The sequence below is a fragment of the Malaclemys terrapin genome, chromosome 16 (genome assembly GCF_027887155.1).
Source record: "Malaclemys terrapin pileata isolate rMalTer1 chromosome 16, rMalTer1.hap1, whole genome shotgun sequence".
Taxonomy (NCBI): domain Eukaryota; kingdom Metazoa; phylum Chordata; order Testudines; family Emydidae; genus Malaclemys; species Malaclemys terrapin.
The window spans coordinates 15,702,741-15,722,201 of record NC_071520.1 but is presented as its reverse complement, the minus strand read 5'-3'; the positions used below and the strand labels follow the sequence as shown (position 1 = coordinate 15,722,201).

The following is a 19,461-nucleotide window of genomic DNA, read 5'->3' as shown; positions in this document are numbered from 1 at the left end:
TGTAAAAAGATTAAACTTAAGACTTTGCTTGTAAGAAAAAAATACTGCATTCTACCCATTGTACCACACAGAGTTGTTTCATGGATTTGCTACAAAAGTTACTCAATTTTTAATTTAGATTTGTCAGCCATTTTACACTTATTCAAAATATTTTATTTTCTAGTATTAGTTGGTTTCATTGCATAAAAGGAGCTAGTTTTTATTATTTGTCTGCATACATATTTTCTCCTCAAAGAGTAATAAATGGAAGATGACAAAAGTGTCATGGAAAAAAATATTTCACACTTCTGAAAAAGTCTTTGCAAACTTTCTATCTAAAATTGAATAAAGTTTTGTTATATCACTGAATGTGCTTTTTTGTCCACAACCCTAAATGTCTAATGTTAATTTCCCACCTGTTCACGTTGAAGTTTTATCTTCAAAGTTGATATGAAGGATTATACTACTTAAACCATTTTATAAGCATTGCTTTGTAGAATCAGTGCCTGCTTTAGAAGAAGGGAATGTCTGAAAATGTTTGTATTTAAGATAAATTTGTATAATTTAAATGGAATTCAGTTTATAAGACAAACCACAGTGTTCACTTAAAGTTTTTAAAATGCGAACTTAATAGGCTATTTTTAGAGATCGCTATTAAGCAGTCCTTTACGCTTGTTTGTGAACTTTGAAATTAAATACTGTAGTTTTGCATTCAGAAAGAAATTGACTAATGCTAAATTATATAGTTAACATTAATCTATCCTGTTTAGATTTTACCTTTAAAAAGTAAAAGGAATTGTTGCTGTGAGACATTAAGTGTATTCATAATAAAAATTTTTTTTTTTACCCATCCCTTATATAAAGCTGTTGGGAAAGGACAGGGAAGAGAGGAACAGACAGCAGCACAGAAAAGTTGGCAAATTCATATTTAGAGAAGAAAGTTTAAAGTTCACCTTTAGATATTTACATTTGTTTCCAGAATAATGCAAAAACTTTCAAGACTATTTCATAAATATATCTGGAGCATAATTTTCAAAGGTGCCAAGCACTCACAGTTCATTAGCTTCAAGAAGAGCAACAGGTGCTCAGCACCTGTGAAACAGGATCTAATTGTGTAACTATAGAGCAAAAATAAAACGGACTAAAGATAAAAACATTAGCAGTCTAGTATTAAATAGCAACTTTTAATATAGTATATTTAGTATTAGCACCAGTCACTTCTCCAGAACAACAGAGCACCATCAAAGCTGATGTTTTTATTGCAAATATGAAAGTATAAAAACAAAAATATTCTAGCACTGGAGCACTGGTTATTTGATACAGTTCTGCTTTTTCCTCTCTTTGAAACTGAGATCTATGCATGCCACGTGGAAATACTAATAGGTGTATCAATAACTCTGAAAACAGAGCTGTTGAAGAGTACTAGCTTCTAAAAAAGTCTGAGGCTTGAGGCTCCAGTTGTTATTCCAATTACGTATACATATTACATAGCCATAGGAACACACATCTCACATAACTTTACTTTTCCCCCAGAGGATACAAAAATCAAAAAAATTAGAATTCAGCATATTTTAATCATCTATTGATGTGTGTAATTATTGCAGCTCCTCCTTCCACCATCTTCCGCATAGGTTACTGAAAGCCAATAGTATATAAACTGGATTTTGTAATTACAGTGAAAAATGTATACTTAACATTTACTAGCACTTACTGGAGGAAAAAAACACTAGAAACATGAGAGTACTTAAAATTCAGACTACGATCAAACCCCGTACTTTTTTAACAGGAGTGATTATATTTTTTGAATATCTAAAATGAAAGAGTGTTTGAGGAGAAGAAAAAGTTCGCTTTTAATCACACAATCATGAAGTATGTAAGATTTTCTGCCCTGCAGCAGTAAAGTTTTCAATACTGAGCCAGCACAAACATGAATGCACATTCCACGGGCCCTCCTGAGCATATCTATTAATTCAAATATTTGTCTTTGTGCAATTTTGCATTACTACAAATACAAATTAACATGCACTACTTGAAGTAATACAATAACTATTTACATTTTAATAAGATAAGGGCCAAGGATTTATTTTAACTCTTTCATCCTACAAGGAGTCCAACTAGGGCCAATGTTTCTCACTACACTGGTAGCTCTACCCCAGAGAAGATTTCTAGTCTTTGGGTATTCAGCGGTCCACTCATCTTCTGCTATCTCAGGGTGAAACAGGAACTTTGGCTGCAATGATGGCAGCAAAGGAAATCCGTAGCACACAGACCTTCAAAATAACTGCAAAGCAGATCTGGCCCCACTTGTCCCGTATAACTTTCAGGCCTCAAAAATCATGGAACATGCCCAGAAGAAAAGCCCTTCTCCCCAGACAAGCAGCCTATCCTACAAAGTACCACCAGAGGCTGAGCAAAGTGATCAAGAAGAGAGTATCCTCAGATTTGGGGAGGGAGGAGTGGAGAAACAAGTACACCTCTACCTCGATATAACGCTGTCCTTGGGAGCCAAAAAAAAAAATCTTACAGTGTTATAGGTGAAACCACGTTATATTGAACTTGCTTTGATCCACCGGAGTGTGCAGCCCCCCCTCCCCCGCCCGGAGCACTGCTTTACCACGTTATATCCAAATTCGTGTTATATCAGGTCGCATTATAACGGGGTAGAGGTATAGTCACACTTTGCGCCTGACTTAACCCTGACTCAGTTGCTGAATTCTGACCTGGAGTTTAGGAGAGAGTGACCAGGCCCTTCTCACCCCTCTTCCAAGCTCCAAAACTACTGTGATTTTAGGCAGGTAGTGGGGCCTACTACTCCCACAGCAGTGTTTGTCAAGCATCCCCCATAACCTCTGCACCAGGTGTCACAGTCAGACTGAGTAGGAAGAGACCTGCCTCTTGAGGCATTAGGGTAGTTGGTCTCAGCTGTCAAATTCTGGGCATGCCTCTCTGCTTTCCCCAGAGACAGCTCAGATCTGAAAGTTGGTGCAGTCTTTTGCCATAAGGCATCCCTACAAAATTAAGAGAAAGAAGAAATATATGACTCAGTAGAAGATTCCTCTCCTACCTCCAGAGTAGGCAAGGTCTTTGCCAAAGACAACTTAGGCGCCTTTGAGGAAAAGGTGTCTTCTACCCTGGATTTGTCTGGACAAAACAGTACTAGCTGACAATGGCTAGGTAGGTGGCAAGCCATAACTGATGTTCGCTGTGCTAAGATATGGTTGTTTTACTGTTACCTTGCCCCTCACCTGTCCTCCCCTCAGTTTCTTTCATCCACTTATGGCATCCAGTTGTCACCTACTGTAAGATACTTGCCAGTGGTGAATGTGAAGCTTTCCCTGGCAATGGAGAGCGTAGGAGTTACCATGCTGGATCAGACAAGTGGCCTATGTATTCAAATATTTTATCTCCAACAGTGACCAGTATCAACTTCTTCAGAGGAAGAAACTCTGAAGCAGGCTGTTATGTGATAACCTGCCCCCAGGGAGAGTTATTGCCGATAATTAGAGATTGGGTTACTCCCCAAAGCTTGAGGGCTTATATCCCTTCCAAAGATCTCTCTTTAATATTTACTCTTACAACAGCAATAACTAGAATTATCTATAAAAATGTCTAATCCTTTAAAAAGAAATCCGCTAAGCTCTTGGCCTCAATGATTTCTTGAAGCAAGGAATTCCAGTCTGATTGTGCATTATGTGCAACAGTATTTCCTTTTATCAGTTTTGAATTTGCCACTTTCTAATTTCATTGATGCCCACCTGTTCCTATACAGGGAGAAAGGGTAAACAGAAGTTCCCAGATAAACCTTCTCTATACCATTCATTATTTTGTATCCTTTTAGCATGTCCCCTCTTGTCTCCTCAAGAACAGTACCAATATTTTTTACTCTCTTCACATGAGTTTTCCCATACCTCTAATTCTTTTTGTTGTTCATCTCTAAAACCCCTCAATTTCTGAAACATCCTTTTTGAGGTGGGGTGACCAGAACTGAACACAGTATTCCAGGTGATTTACCCCTGAATTGTAGAACAGCATTATAATATTTTTGTATTATTCTTAGTCCCATTCCTTATACATTCTAACATTTTGTTCATTTTATTGATTACTGATGATGCATGATTCCTGTTTTTCCTCCGAGCTGATGCACATAATTCAGAATCCACTAAGGTGAGCAGTTCAAATATAGTTTCCCCCCAATGGGCATTACCCTGAATTTCTCAACTTTGAATATCATCTGCCATTATGCTGATCATTCATCTAGCTCTGTTAGGTCCTTCTGAAGTTCCACAGTATTCTCTCAGTCTGGACTAACCTAAATAATCTGCAAATTTTGCCACCTCATTGGTCATCCCTTTTTTCAGATCATTAAACACCAATTCTAGTACAGAAACTTCTGACACCCTTCTGCTGACATTTTCTCATGATAAAATTGACCAATTATCCTTACTCCGTTTTCGATCTCTTAGGCAGTTTCTGATTCGTTATTGTATATTGTCTTTCACACCATGTCTACTTAGTTGCTTTACCCTCTTGTGAGGGATTTTATTAAAACCCCTTTGAAAGTCCATATAAGTTGGGTCAGTAAGTTGTCTTTTATCCACTATTTTATTGTCCTGTTCAAAGAAGTCTAAGAATTCTAAATTCAGGAGACAAGGTTTTCCTTTACAGACGCTGTGCTTGTTGGGCTCCATCAGAGCTGGCTCTTCTAGCTGTTATAATTCTATTTATGATTATTTTAACCAATTTATCAAGTACAGAAGAAAAGCATACTGGTCTAATTCCTCAGACTGCCCCTAGCACTTTTTAAAAATAGAAGTGCAATACTGGCTACCATCCGAGATAGCAGTTCATTTCAATGAGAAGTCATTTTTACTAGTAGCTCAAGCATTTACTTCTTAATTTCCTTCTTAACATTGGGTGGTTGGGACCAGGTGACTCGTTGCTTTCAGTTTATTTGTTCCAGAAACTCCTTTTTTGATCTCAATCTCTGAATGTGCCTTATCAGTGCTACCAGAAAAGAGTTACATCACCTCACCATTCTGTGATGAAGACTGATGCAAAGAAATCAGTTAGCTTCTCTAGAATGTTTGCCTTTCTTAGTTGATCTCCTTTCTCCAGGAGACCTATCAAATTCTCATGCAAACTTCCAGCATCATACATAAATAATTTCTTATTTGTTTCTATACCTTTAGCTATTTGCTATTAAAATTCCATCTTTACTCTCCCAAGTTCCTTCTTACTTTTTGCCTGCTGTAGCTTATACTCCTTTTAATTGACTTCATTAGGCTTTCCATTTTCTGAAGGATATCTGGCTTTAACTTTCTGAACCTTTCTATTTAGTCATACTGATTTACTTACTGCTTTCTGATTCCCTTTCTTGTTTAGAGGTTTACATGCCTTCTGACACTATTACTGTTTCCTTAGAGTAGTATCTATGCCAAACCTAAGGATTTCAACTTCTTTACATTTGATTTTAGGGCCTTTTGCCTAGCTTCCTCTTTTTTAAGTCCCCTTTATTAAGTTAAACATAACCATACTATATTTCATCCCTCAATGAAAGCCGATCAGTTTCTGCAGAAATTAAGCTTCCATTTAAAACAAATGAAATTAAGTTTCTAACCATTACGGTTGTGAAGACAACCTTCCAAATGTGAAATGCAGTGCTGACTTCCTCAGTCTGCAGAAAGATTGTTCCAGTCCTCTGCTGCTTTTCTTAGATCGGCCAAATAGCAGCAAAGTGATATCAAGACACTGATCAGTTTCATAACAGTGATTCCATACTCTTGGAAAAGCTGCATAGGAAAGCTGCGAGCAGAATCAACAGCAGGCACTGAAGTTACTTGAAGGATGATCACACACTTCAAAAGGGTTAGAGTAGTAGAGCTCTTCACCTCTTGCACAATCCCCATCATCTTTTCTATCTACCTTCAGCTAGCAGGCAAAGTTCTTCAGCTGATATGTCTACTAAACTTTTCAACTGTAACATCTCCTTGGGGTAGCATTTTGGAGCTTCCAAAAGAAAAAGGGGACAAAATTAATTTGTATATTCTATTTTATTTAGGTCTCGTAACTGAATTGTGCTATTTAAAATCCAAGAAAGTCTTACTATAGCAATTTTTAAAATTATATAATTACACAATCTTTTTACATTTATGTGTAAAAATATTCACAGCAATTCAGTACAAAATGACATAATAGCACAAGTATATGTGTTGCGTGAATAATGAAAAAATTCCATTCAGTAATTTAATTTACAAGAGTACTTGGGCTTTCCCCTCACCCCATTATCATTATTGCAGAGTAAGAGGCCAGACATCAGTGAGTGCAGCCTAAGAATGAGTCTGCCATATTCACACTGACAAGAAAGAAAACCGTGCATTACTGAATTAACTGTGAAATAACTGCCACTAATCTTCCACCTGCAAAAATCAAGAATGTCTTCAGTATTTAAAATGTATCTCAGCATTCATCTTTGGCAGAAAACTTATTTCCTTTTACTATATATTTCACCGTTTCAAAGCAGTCATATATGCAGAGACATTCAAAATACAATATTTAAGAAATGTTTTACTGTGTCATATGGTACATTCAGGGCTGTTAAATTCCAGAGAAGACTGAGTACTGCAAATCAGCATGCCCAATCTACTTCATGGCGCTTAATTCAGGATACTACATCAGTATCTGCCATAAAGGGAGCTATTTACCCCCAACTAAGCAGGAAGCAAGGTGCTGCAATGACAGCTGCTAATTTAGAGAAAAGGGAAAACTGGGAGATGAACTAATTACATATTATACACTGCAAATCTAATTACAAGTTGCCAGTACTTAAAATATACCCACAAAAAAACCCCAGATGAATTACTTTACCATGCAGCAGAGATTCTAACTCAATTCTATTTACTTTACCAGCAACAAAGTAAATTTCAATATTTTGTGAAAAATATCAAAATAAGTCGACTGAATTTAACAAATTCTAGAAAAAGCATTATTTGTATATGATTTAGGTACTACTGAACAGCTGAGTTTAGAAACCTGAGTAAGTTTTTTATTTGTTTCCAAATGAACAAGAAGATAATCTTAAGCTATCTGAAATCTGCTAAAAGAAAGTTCTAGTAATGTCCTATTACAAGCTATACCTACACACACAAATAATTTTGTCTGCCATTGAAGTGCAGCAAGCTCTAAGGAGGAACCAGCAACTGTTTTATGACACTGCCTCTAGATCAGTAGGAACAGCATAGTAGAGCACTACAAGCATCTATTGCACAAAACCATCCATGCTCTTATTCTTTAGGCACCTCCTCTCTCCGCATCTGCCTCACAGGCCACCATTATTAACCAGCAGCTTGAGACAGAAATAAGAGGGGAGGACGCTGGAATGTTGTAGACAGATGTACACACATGGAATATGAATAACTGAAACAGAACATTCTTATGCCAGAGCTGCAAGGAACAAGATGTCTTGCTTCTCCATTACAGCATCCACAAATTCTTGTCAAAAGAAACTATTCCATGTGATTAGTCTGATTAACTCCAATTGTCTTCACCAGGTCCAAGTTGAAAGTATCTCACAGCAAGGGGCTTTGAATATATCTCAGAAACAAGAACAATTTGTTTAAGGACAGTCTCTCCACAGCTGGGAAACGATGTCAAAGGAAAGGGAAACAAAAACAAACCACTTTCCATCCCGTACTATCATCCAACTTTGAAATTGTGGAGGCACTAAAGTCCACCCAGACATTTGAGTTAGAGATATAGCCTGCTAGGCCAGAGAAAGCCAGTGAAGAACGTTTGAACTTATTATTGTGGGGGATAATTATGGTCTCCCTAGGGGAGATAAAGTTTCCAGTGAATAAACATGCTTTCATCTGGCATGTACTCAAAGAACTATTCTTTGATATTAATGTTCTTACCAATTATCACCAAAGATCTGACCTATTCTTTCTGGAATTGGTCACTGAAAAAGCGATGGCAGACCAAATCCAACAGATCTTAATCTTCCAAGCTTTTGGATCCTAGACAGGCTTTAGATCTGGCTACAGCACAGAAACAGCATCAGTTTTAGTGGCAAACAACAGGCTTCTTTACACATCCCACTAGATCTTTCAGCTGCTTTTTATTGATGGGATTTTCAAAAGGGCCTAAGTGATGCAGAAACACAAGTCATGCTGACTTACAATGAGACTTACTCACCTATGTCACTTAGACATTTGGAAGGATTAGATTTTTATTGGTAAATGTTGATTTCACCATACAAAAACAAACTGATGAAAAAAATATTTCCATCGATGATAATAGAAATTTACAGATTGGTGAAGTAAGAAAAATGCTGCTTGAGAATTTAGGAGTTTGTGTATTTTAACATGTGACGTTAATGTGTGTTTTAATGCTTTAATTTTTTGAATCTCAGTGTCTACCATAATTTCCTTCAACTGTAAAAATTTGAATTGATATAAACAAACAAACATTGATATCAACCATTGAAATTACAAAAAACACCCCCCCAAAAAACAACAAAACAACAACAAAATCAACCTCACAAATTCTGCCAAGCCTACCTTTATCATTGAACATGAGATTCACTGACGACCATGAGACCGTCGGGGGGGGGGGGGGAGGGGGAGGTGTACGGGGGAGGAGACAAAGGACAGAACAGCTTTAAAAGTTGTTCCATTCATACCAGCGACTGCTGAGCGGAAAACTGGCCTTCCTGCCTGAAGGCTGAAAGTTATGATGTACCTCAAGAATCAGTCTTGAAACCTCCTTTCTACAATGCTTGTATATAACTAAGAGAAAGAACAGGAGTACTTGTGACACCTTAGAGACTACGGCTGCTACTCTGAAACCTGTATATAACTAGAGCTTGAGAGATGTAAGAGGATCAATATGCTGATGGCTCAGCTCTATATCTTCTTTTCACCTCAACCACACTAAGCGGTTCCCTTGCTCTTTGGATGTCAGAGATAGAAACCTGAATGAAAGACAGTTGGCTTATGCTCACCTTGGATAATAGAAGTGAAGCTGAGCAGAAGAGGAAGCATTTTGAGAATTTAAGGGTCCATGACTATTCTCTTAAATACGGCCCTACCTACTACTGAGAGTAGCTGTATCTTAGAGAGAGATTCCTGGCTGCTACTAGACTGTAAACATATGCAGTGACTAAAACACACTAAATATCAGCCCAAACCCCCAAAACATACTCTACTGTCAGATGTTGTATTCACACATTCTTTCACGCCCATTATCTTTAGGCCAGAATACTGCAATGAACCCAGAGATAATCTTGACTATCACTCAGAAGTTTCAGCTAACAGAGCACATTACCATCTTCTACAACAACATCTACAAACCTTAATCTTTCCTATATCTAGCCACAATGACTACACCACTTTAGTTGTAAGTTTCACCTCTATCAAACATCAGAGGGGTAGCCATGTTAGTCTGAATCTGTAAAAAGCAACAGAGGGTCCTGTGGCACCTTTGAGACTAACAGAGACTAACTTCTGTTAGTCTCAAAGGTGCCACAGGACCCTCTGTTGCTCTATCAAACAAGATCTGGAGGCAGGTAATTCTCAATAGAAAGCACTTGACCCTGGGATTCAGTCCAGTAAAAGATACACCTGAGCCTGAACTTGACCTCATTTAGAAGAAGGTGATAGATACATGCATCTAATTTTTCCACCAGGTGTAGTTTCTGCACTCTCCTCCCATTTGACCTACTGGCTAGGTTTTCCCAAGCTTACTGTAGATTATATGGGAATGCAAGGTAGCATACCTGACATAGTCTTTTGGGAGGTTTTTTATTTTTTAAATCTAAAACTCAAGCTGTGCCCAGAACTATAATGGTATTTCAGAAATAGCAAATACTAATACCCAAACTACACAACGGCTAGGTTTTTACAAAGCTGTCTACAACATACATGTTGGATTCTGTCTTTAAAATACAACCTGCACCAGCAAACATCTTCCAATTTTAGTTCTACTATCAGCAATATCCATTAAGTACATATGTTAATGTGTATGACTTGCTGTATGACTTGATAAGCAAAAAGACAAAATGCTTGCAAATTGGACCATGGAATGTAAAAAAGATCAAGTATATACTGAGAAAGTTACCTATCAATAGTTAACAAAAAAACTTGCACTGAAATTGATTTTTAAAATAACCAGAAAAATAAATATCACAGAACTGCAGAAACCAAAAAGCATTTGATTCAACATCTTTGGCTTGCTGTGATACTGGAGAAACAAATGACAGCATGTCTTTGCTTAAGAAAAGTCAGGAATTGGGAACAAGGGTGTGTGGGCCACATCTTGCAAAGTGCTCTTTGTTGGCTGACCCATAAGGCAGCTCACTGATATAAAAAAATACTACACAATGCTCACTTGGGCAAAGGTAATTAGTGCATTGCCAGCTATAAGAGGAAGACAGAGGTAATAATGGTACAGGAGGACAACAAATAGAAGGGCCACAGTGGAAGAGTAAAAATGGAATTCACAATAAAAGTTTCAATTTCTCCTTCAAAATAAGCTACAGAAGAAAAGGGTGTGTGAAATATAACCAACAAGTTCTGTATCCGTTATATGTTACCTAAGTTTTGTTTGACTATCAGTTACTCTCTTTGGGGTGGAATCTGGTCTATTTAGATGGCAACCTCTTTGGAAGAGGGTTTACTTTTCACTCTGTATTTATACAGCACTGAGAGCAATGAAACACCAATAATGATTGTGGTAAAACAAATAATAAACTTCCATTCTTGACAAATAAAACAATAGACTACTACTACTCACTGGTGGCTTTCATATAAATTCTAAGTTGAAATTGCCTGGGACTGTAACGGCCATCTACTACATTTCAGGTATAGTTCAAGTTTGAGTTGATGTGAGTTTAAAAAAAAAAAGTTTTATTCTCTAACAAAAATCTTGTTTCTCCATTTTCTTTAACTGAGTAGCTTAGAAGGAACAATGCTGCTATAAATAGCACTATAACCATTTACTAGCACAATCTTTTTAGATAAGTTATTTTAGATACCCTCCATTCAAATATGTTTGATATAAAGACACCTTTCAATGACAATATTCAATAACAAGTATTTTCTAATTAAAGACAGCAACATCCAACTTTAATGCTGACCCGCAAGATGTAGTGACAAAGAATTTTATGAAAATAATCAATGAATTCTAGTTGCAACAAAGCACAGTCGAAGAATCCGAGACCGCGCACCAGTATACAAGTGTCATTATGTGCTAAATTGATAAGACGCTATTTTCCAATTGACATTAAAATTATACTCCTACTCAAATAAGTAGGAGGTATGAATTCTTTCTATACAAGCTTCACTTCCTCACCTTGAAAAAGGCACAATTGTCTACAGCAGCAGGATAGCCGGTGGCCCTCATGGGCAAGTGTATTCAGAAAATGTATATTTGATTATGAAACAAGAATATATTCCCTGAGCTGCACTCCTGACTTTTAAACTCAAGAGCTTGAACTGTTCTCTTACTGTGGACAGGTGGAAGGGGGTGCTACTTTCCACCACCTCTCCTGCAGTATTAGGGGGCAGCACTGATATGGATAGAGAGTGCTGGGGTGGATAAAGATAGCTACTGTCCCTTCCCTGCTACACCTACCTTAGCAGCTCCCCACTGTCCATCTGCTGCAACACAAGGGAGAGAGGACAGTAGTTCTCGTAGAAACTTTGCCTGCTTCCCTGCCAAGCTGAGGGAACTCCAGGGACAACAGAATTTGTCCTCATATTTCTAGAATGGCACATACTGGTAAATGTTATACTCTACTGCTCTTGAAATGGTCTGTAAGAACAGAGTACCACTTCAATTTTCTTGTTTGATTTGTTTTTTGCTGTTTCATATCTAAAAGGTCCAAAATCAAAGATAATATTGCAAACGAATACAGTGTGCAAATCACCAAAGTGCAACAATTAACTAAAATTCTATACAATAAATTCTCAGGACTGTAACTCTCAAACAACCTTGAGTATATTAGTCATACATACTCATGATTGTTACCATTAATTAGTTCAATTAACATACATGGAAGTGTTTTATGTCCATTTTTCCCTCATTCCCTTCATCTTAAACAAAAAACAACCCCAGTTAATAGTCCTTTTAAATTTTAATAAAGGGACACTGTCAATGTAAGTCACACTTTTGTCTGACTCTTTTTACCTAAGTTTACTGAAAATGAAAGTTTTACTGAAAATCTTTCCTAGTTTATACAAATGATTGTCAAATTTATAATGTTTCACTGTTACCCACATAGGCCCTGATTTTGCAAGCACCTAGACACTCTGGTGAAGACAGATCACTGTAATGTATCTTTTTTTAATTTCTGAATATGAACTACACATTATCCACTTTGTCAATGGGAACTGACAAGATAATCATTTAACTGAATGTTTAACTTTTTTTTAATTTTTGGAAAGGAATGTTTAGTGGCAATGCGTGTAGGGTTGTGTGTTTTGTTTTTTGGAAGCCCTCTACATCTCATCAAAATTTACCCCAGCATCTGTGTGCATGAAGTATTGTCACAACCACAAATATTTTATGTCAGTTAAAATATAAATATTTGTAATTGAGAATAAAAGATAAATATTTAAAAGAATGACCAAATCCCATATCTGTTGGTTCAAATAGCTTGGGAACAGCATGTTGTGATTGCAACTGCTATGTATATCTTTGAGTCGCTGATACCATATAGTCTAAGTACCATATAAACTGTTGGAACAACTATTAAGTTGAATGTTTAAAACATAGCTATTCTAGTTGAGAAGTAATTATTATCAACAATCTCAGTTTAGAACAAATGTTTCCTATTAATCCCACTAGAATTGACCCACTGGGAAATTTTATGTGAAGAATTGTTATACATTTAATTTAAAACATCTATCCTCTTTCTTGAAGAAGTTGATTCATAAAGGGATTTAAGATTAGAGAGAGCCCACTTTCTAAGATTTATATTAGAAGTATTTTCTCTAAAAAGATGAAAATGGATTGATACTAGTATATTTTTCCTTTTATGACTGAGTGAAGCTTTAAGTCAACTTAGGCTCTGTCTACACTAGCACTTTTGTGCTTCTGTCTCCCACCTGACATAGCCACCGCCGTTCATTAGAGGTGGTTTAATTATGCTGGCGGGAGAGCTCTCTCCCACCGGCACAGAGTGGCTACACAGAAGACCTTACAGCAGCGCAGCTGTGCTGCTGTAAGACATAGCCTTAGACATAAGACAGTGTCTGTAGAGTGACAGATGATGTCCATCCTGTTCAGCCAGAGGGTCAAACTAATCTCAGAACAGTCAAGGGGCCACAATCAATTGTTTAGGATACACCTTCTATCCTGTGTGCTACGTAGGTGGCACAAAGGGAACAGAAAACTCCTGCAAGTTTTCCTGCTGAGTATTCCCTCAGCATGGAGGACTACGCAGAGGAAGGAGAGCAAACCCCATGGAGCCACAGTGGGGGAGCGGTGGGAGTGTTTCTAGTTATCTCCAAGTAGTTTATAGTCAGCCCCTCAGGGACCACAGCCAGCAGGCATGAGTGAGGCAGCCCCTAGTCTCCTGTAACCTGTGCCAGGATCAGGGCAGAGAATCAGGGAGCTGTAACTGGACTAGTTTTCAGCTTTCTTCCCCTCTTGACTTCCCTGGTTGACTGTTGGGAAGGAGAACCATCCTTCGGTAAACATTTCCCCTATGCTCAGGCTGAGCCAGTCAAGCTCCGGTCCTGTTCTCCGATAGCACAATCTGAACATGAATCAAACAGGCAAAAGGACAGAATCTAGCCCTTGGAGACAATTGGAACAGAATGTGTTATGTTGGCAAAAATATAACCTTTGAAAATTACAGAGTTTAAATTTAGGGGCATAAGATTAAGACACAGGTTCCTCTAAAATTACCCCTCAAATCAATACATAATTTATCCTCCTTTACTCTCTAAAATATAGGTGTGCTTTTTCAATAAAATATTATTTGACATATAGCTCTAATAACTCTGTTTTTACTCAAAATCCTGACCTGGCTATGGATGACTGAGTTAAAGGAAAGAATTTAACTATTATCTCTAGAGTTTTTCATAGTAGAGAAAGTTTGAACGTGAGAACATTTATACAAGCAACTTACTTGACCAGTATTTTCCTTTCTTTCCTTAACTATTGTTTCAGATTTTTATTGATTAAGGCTTTGCTTCCGAACATACTCAACTCTCTGCTTGACCCAGCTGTGAAGTCATAGTCATCTGTTTACAATATCACTGTCTTGTCATGGAAGGTTAAAGTGACTGTTGCTTCAATTTAACTTTGCTACAGGATCAAATAAGAGACTAACGTGGGCCATGAGAGAGTGCTGGTTTAATTGAACTCACAGCTTGGATAATTTACAAATATAATAAGAGAGGTTATGAAAAACACACCAGGTAGCTTTCACAACTCTCCAGTCCTTTACATTTCCGCATTATGAAGCCATGACACTATATACTGATGTATATGATCTCTCAAATGTTATATATTAACTTAGTCTAGAGTCACAAAACTTTAGTACCATAGCTTTATAATTTTTTCAATGAGCTAAAATTAGTAAATCTACTTCTGAAGCTTGCAAAAGACATCTTCTCCCTACCCCCATGAAAATGCCTCCACACTGTAACAATTGCACACACAGCTTGCCAAGCAAAGCATGAAACATCAAGTGTCAATCTGCATAATGAATATACTTCTAGTTGCTTGTAAGTAATCTTATGTAATCATAGTAGTTTGTGTCCTACATGCTAACAAACATTAGTTGCTATGACATCTCACTAGGACACATGCAATCCAACACTTTCCTTATCAAATATGCAATACAAATTTATGTTTGTTTCGTGTCCTTTCACACTTGAGACTGTATTGAACAACAGCAATTAAGAAATTAATACCTGATACAGTGAATGCTTTAACTTCTTAACTCCATAAGGGGAATACAGCAGCTCAACAAACCATAGTGCCTTTGGATCAGTAGGGTTTAACATTTTTATTTTAGTCCAAAAACACCTGTCATTAATTGTAGATAAAATTATTAATGTGTTGAGTTTTAAGATAAAAAGGCTACCTTATACAGACATTGTTTGAGGTGAAATGGAAAACTTATAGTTTTATCTCAAGCCACTAACCAGAGACCAAGTTGAGGGGGGAAAATAGTGATATGCTCCCTAGTCCTGTCCACAAACCACACCCCCATTCACCTGTGAAGCCAAAATAGGACATTATTACCAGTAGACTGCGTACCCTTTGTAACATTTCTTCCAGCCTTTGATCAGTAGTGAAATAGATAAATTTGAAGCTAAATTAAATGTCACCATTCCCACTTAGATAAATGGGGCAGTATACGCCTTTTAGAAGTACTATTTCAGGCTATCTTCAACCTCAGACATATGTCAAGTCTATCTACACCAAGGGTATTTGTACTAGTGCAGCTACACTGGTGCAAACCCCTCAGTGTAGATGTGCTGAAGAGGTGTATAACTAGGCTTGCACTGGTGAGGCTTATTCTGGTTTCTGAGGTACTCTGCACTAACACAAACCTCATTAAAAATCTGTACAGTGCATCCACCTTGATGATTTACATCAGTGTAGCTGCACTGGTACAAATAATTTGTACAAAAAATTGGTACAAGTATAAACAGGACCTCAAATCACATTTTGAGAGTTATCACCACATCTAAAAGGGCTAATGTCACAATCCAGTAAAAGCACTTAAGCATATGATTAGCTCCTTGGTGAATCCAGGCCTAAATGAAAGCTTAAATTCTGGAGTACAAGGTGACTGCCTCTCATGGAGCCATCAAAAGTCAGCATAATTCAACCCTGAATTAAAGGTTATAGCTGTAAAAAAAATGTTTTGAACAAATATATAACTAAACGTGATAAACCAAATTTATTTCAAAACATACCTTGTCTTTTAAAAATGAAATGTCATAGAAAGACAAAGTGCATTCCGAAGGAAAATCAGCATAGGGTTTGGAGGAAAGTTATCCTGTTTCATTTGCAGACTTGAAATCAATTCAGGGGGTAAATTTCTTTAATCCATTTTACAGATGGAAAGACAGACAAATAGGATAAATGATTTAAGCAAGGTCACAGAGCAAGGCAATCTCACTACACTAGTAGGAGATAAACACCTTAACTTGCTCAGATACATCTGTGCATTTCCCATCATTCTTATAGCCTGATTAAGACAGACAATGTCAAATAGTTGAGCGCACACATTCACATTGCATACATGTTTGTGTTTTAATGGGTTTCACTGGAAGTCTCTGTGATACAAAACAGTTTCAACAAAGAAAAATTTCACCAATATGAGAGATTTACTAGGCTAGACAAAGTGACTTGCCATTACTGGAGGGGAGGGGTGGCAAATCACAACCAAAGAAGAGAGAATTGGGGGTAATAATTCCTACATACAGAGTCTCTTTTTTTGTTTACCCAGTGTGGTCTTGGGGCATACAAGGTGAGCCCTAGCGCTTATAATCAGTCAGAGTCAGGATTTTGGTTACCTTTTCCATTTTGAACACATATCACACACCACCAAGAATGAGAGAAAAAAAAAAAGTTAAACCAACCCAACAGACAGTAAACGGAAAAGAATAGCCAAGCCTTGAATCAGGACTGGAGAAGGAAGGGGCAGCGACTGGGGCTAGGCGGCAGAGGAGGGCAGGGGAAGCGGCAGGAGACGGGGCAGGGGCAGCAATCGGAGCAGAGGCAGCAGCAGGCAGGGAAGGGGAGCCGGAGGCAGAGATGCTTAAGCCCCGGCCCCTGCGGGAGCGCCAGGAGGCTGGGGCCGCGGGCTGTTCCCCAGCCCCCGGGAGAGGCTATTGCGGGCCAGGCTCGGCGGGCGGGGTAGGGCGCTGCCCCGGCGCGGCGCGGCTCGGCGCGGCTCCCCGGCCGGTACTCACCAGACCATGCCGTAGGCCCCCTCCCCGATGTAGGAGAGGTTGATGTAGCGGGGCCCCACATCGAACACCTGGCCCCGCACCATCTCCGGACCCCCGGCGTTGGCCGAGCCGCCCGCAGCCCCGGCCCCCGAGACCGCCGCCATGTTCTCCGTGCCGGGAACCGCTATGGAAGGGGGATGTGGTCGCCTCCGGTGCCCGCGCGGCCGCTGCGCTCAGAGGGACCCGCTGCCGCCCGGTCCCAGGCCCGCTCGCCGCTGCTGTGAGGAGGCAGAGGCTGAGGGGGGCGCGCGCGCACAGACGGGAGGGGGAGGAGGGCTCGCGCACACAGCAGGAGGAGGAGCGAGGAAACCAGGCGCGAGAAGGACAGGAGGGGCGGGGCTAAGGGGACTGCGGTAACTTCAGAGCCGCAGCAGCACAGAGGGGCGGGGCCGGACAGGTCACGTGGCCGGTGTGCCTGCTGCGCTTGGAAAGCGCTGCTGCAGAGCACCATTAGGCGTCAGGTGACCGAGGACAGCCTGCCAATGGGCCGGTGCCTGCGCTGCTCTGGGGCGCCACCTTCAGCGCGCCTTCTCCGTGCCCCTGGGCTGCATCTCCAGAGGGGCCGCCCCAGCACGTTGGGGCCTTGAATTCTTCTGAGGCAAATTGGGGTCCCTTGTCAGGGAGTACGGTGTCCAGGATGGTGCATCTCACACAGGGCCTTCCGTTGGCCAATCCTTGACATGCTTCTTGTATGTTACCATTCCTGATGGCCGATTTGTGTCCATTTATTCTTTTGCGGAGGGACTGTCTGGTTTGGCCAATGTACATGGCAGAGGGGCATTGCTGGCACATGATGGCATATATCACATTAGTGGATATGCAGGTGAATGAGCCCTTGATGGTGTGGCTGATGTGGTTGGGTCCTCACCATCAGATACCATCAGAGGACCCAGTTCCCCAGTAAGGTATGATAATAGTTATACTTGACTGTTGTTGTTATCCTCCTGCATGGCCAGGTCTGTCCATCAGGAGTACCACTGGGCTACCCGTGTGTCTGCAAAATCCAGGTTTCTGGGGAACTTCAAATCGAGTTCCTTGGCTCACGCAGCCAGCTGCGGCACTTCGGAGAACTCACAGCTTCAGTGCTGCCACCAGGTTTCATTTGCAAAGAGTGAAGCTGAATGCAGGGTAAGCTGAACACATGGAACTCTGTGCACTGCTCTGTCCAAGTTGCTTCCAGCCCAACTCCACCCATGTAACCTGGTGTCCTATTATTAACAGTCCCTTCAGGGAGCATGGGCCCTCTGACTTCAGCTCCACAATACATCTTCCCTATTTTCCATACATTTTAATACAAACCCGAAAACCAAATAATTGATGCCCAGACCCGCTCCCCACCCCTGCGTCCCTTCAGCCAGGGCTTGCCAGCACATGGGCGAGTTGGAGTCTCATCTTTACCACAGACTCAGCTGGTTACATAGTCTTTGAGATAGTGTTTCTGACCCACTTTGCCTGGCTTCCTATTGGCATTCCTGCCCTGTCTATTGCTGTCTCTCTCCTCTCCACCTCAAGGGACTCCCTGCTTCTGCCACTGCACTTGTTTTATAATTCTGTCTCTCTCCCACCACTGCCTAAATCGTCATGCCATTGCATATACCAAGTCCAACCCTTCTGTTACCAATTGCCCCAAACCAACTTTCATTCCGACTAGCCAGTATCAGCTCCCCCAAACCAACAGTTATTCTCAGCGGCCACAGCCTCTCTCAACTGCTGCGGAACCTTTGGATTCTAACGTGCCATGCCACTTCATCGTAAAGCAAAACATTCAGCTCCCTGTTTGAATAGCTGTCAAGAGGAAAAGAATATCCCTGTTGCAACTGTACGTACTCTGCTACCCCAGCAGCAATCTAGTGGATCGCCTTCCATGCCAGAATGCACAGCAGGTGTCCCGGTTTCAGATGCAATACAATCCTCCAGTCAGCTTAGTACAGTGAGAAACATTTTGTGTGACTGGAATAATCTAATGATGAAAAGCCTGTGTTTAATACTCATTCAGCCATATGGTTTATTGTACGTGTATTTAAGTGGAACAGTTAACATTGCTTTGTATGAGTTATTTTTCCTTATATCTAAAACTCTTTGTTTTTCACACTATTTTTTCCCTTCAGAAACCCAGCATTACTTTTCTCAGAAATGTTAGACATCTGTAAATGTGAATGTTTCAGTAAATAAAAATAAGATTTAAAATGTTCCCTTAACAGCTTTAAAAAACAAAATTATGCTTACAGTTCTGAATATATACATAAATAAATCTGTCATTGGCAAGTGTAAAACAAATGCTTATGGAAAAATCTAACACACAACCAGTAATTGCAGTTTTAATGCAAAATTTGATTAAAAACTAGTGTATATCTAATATATTTCCCCCTTCCCTAGGATTTGTCAGATCAAAAACGATACCAATAAGGCAGAGCAATAAGTTGTGGAACGACAGCCATGCCCCCTGACAGGGTGCAACTATGGTCAGCCTGGACCATATGCATGTCTAGGCCAATATATATAAATG

General features: G+C 39.6%; 1 protein-coding gene across 1 annotated transcript in view; it reads right to left on the bottom strand.

Moving 5' to 3' along the window:
* MAPK1 (mitogen-activated protein kinase 1) overlaps positions 1–17,257 on the bottom strand; it is a 46,484-nt gene extending 29,227 nt beyond the window's left edge. Inside the window, exon 1 of the mRNA XM_054006107.1 lies at positions 16,917–17,257. Coding sequence (XP_053862082.1) covers positions 16,917–17,059 — 143 coding nt within the window. The 5' untranslated portion in view covers positions 17,060–17,257. The remainder of the gene's footprint in view (positions 1–16,916) is intronic.
* Between the last annotated feature and the right edge of the window lie 2,204 nt (positions 17,258–19,461).